This window comes from Fulmarus glacialis, unplaced genomic scaffold (assembly GCF_000690835.1).
Source record: "Fulmarus glacialis isolate BGI_N327 unplaced genomic scaffold, ASM69083v1 scaffold25344, whole genome shotgun sequence".
NCBI classification, from domain to species: domain Eukaryota; kingdom Metazoa; phylum Chordata; class Aves; order Procellariiformes; family Procellariidae; genus Fulmarus; species Fulmarus glacialis.
Window position 1 is genome coordinate 1 of NW_009206456.1, and position 1,289 is coordinate 1,289.

At 50.0% G+C, this 1,289-nt stretch overlaps 1 protein-coding gene across 1 annotated transcript; it reads left to right on the forward strand.

The window, feature by feature from the left end:
- Window positions 1-28: 28 nt before the first annotated feature.
- Window positions 29-735, forward strand: LOC104075312 (cytochrome b-c1 complex subunit 6, mitochondrial; the record flags this gene model as incomplete). Its single annotated transcript, XM_009575760.1, has 2 exons — window positions 29-199; window positions 703-735. Coding segments are annotated over 2 exons (204 nt in total), but the record flags the coding sequence as incomplete, so codon positions are not given.
- Window positions 736-1,289: the final 554 nt, after the last annotated feature.

A 1,289-nucleotide genomic window follows, 5' to 3' on the forward strand; every position in this document is an offset into this window, starting at 1 on the left:
GGGTCTCCCTGTTCTCACGGCAGTCCTGTGCCTGCAGGATCCTTTAACCACAGTCCGTGAGCACTGCGAGCAGACGGAGAAATGCGTGAAGGCGCGTGAGCGGCTGGAGTTGTGCGACGCGCGGGGGTCCTCCAGGTCCCAGACAGAAGAGCAGTGCACAGAGGAGCTTTTTGACTTCCTGCACGCCAGGGACCACTGTGTAAGTGCAGCACCCGTGGGTGCAACGTCCCTGCTGGTGCTGGGAGCAGAGCTGCCTTTAGCTGCGCTTCTGAGAGCGCAGACAATTCAAGTGTGAGATGTGGTAGCTGTTCAGTCACAGTAAGCTCTGAAGAACTGTGAGCCTTGGTGCTTTTTCTTGTTAAATGTTTGGTTCCTCCTTGTTACAGCAGTTCCAGCTGGGATTCTGTAGGTTATTAAACAACTAAATAAGTCAAACACATTGTTTCTGCCCTGCAAATGACACTTTGCTATTTCAGTATTGTATTTGCCATTTTAAAGTTAAACCTTTTTGACCTTAGGCAAAACTTTGTAAGAAACCCGGCTTGTTAGTTTTCTTGAATGACTTGTTGCAAAACAATGAGAAGAGCGGAGGGCTGCGGGGCTGTGCGCTTTAGTGGCCCAGAAAACCAAGGGGCGGGTGGTAACACCCTGCTGATTTCCAGCCCTAAACTGTGAGTTACCGAATGCTTTGTCTCTTTTCAGGTTGCTCACAAACTCTTCAAGAACCTGAAGTGAAGGCCGGCGTGATTGTCCATCTGCTTCCACAGCCCATGTCGGCAGTTCCTTGTTTCACAGTACTGCTGCCTGCCCGTTCATCCTCCTTGACAAGTATAAGTGAAACGGCTTCCTGGCAGCGACCGAGCGTCAGCGTGTCGCTGCGTCTGTTCTCGTGGAAGATGCGCAGCCACGCAAAAGCCATGTTGATGTTCTGTAATTTTCCATATTAAACATTCAGAGTTCCCATGGAAATACCCTCTGCTTATTTCCTAGTTCTTGTGCTTCTGACTTGTACTGGGTTAAGATGAAATTAGTGGGGGTCAGAGCCCAGTTTGGGGGGGAGACGTCTGCTCACGTGTGGGAATGTCCTTTTTGTGCAGCCATGCTGCGCAGCGGCTGGAGGGCGAGAAGTTTGTCTGTTGGAGCCATAAAGATGTTTCCAAGCCCCACAAGACCAATATTGTTCACACAGTAAGTTCTGACTAAGTTAAGCTAAAGGGAGTGACCCTTTTCTAGGAGAGAAGTTTCCCCCCTTTGGGGGAAAACTGTCAGCTGTCCCTCACTGTCACCTA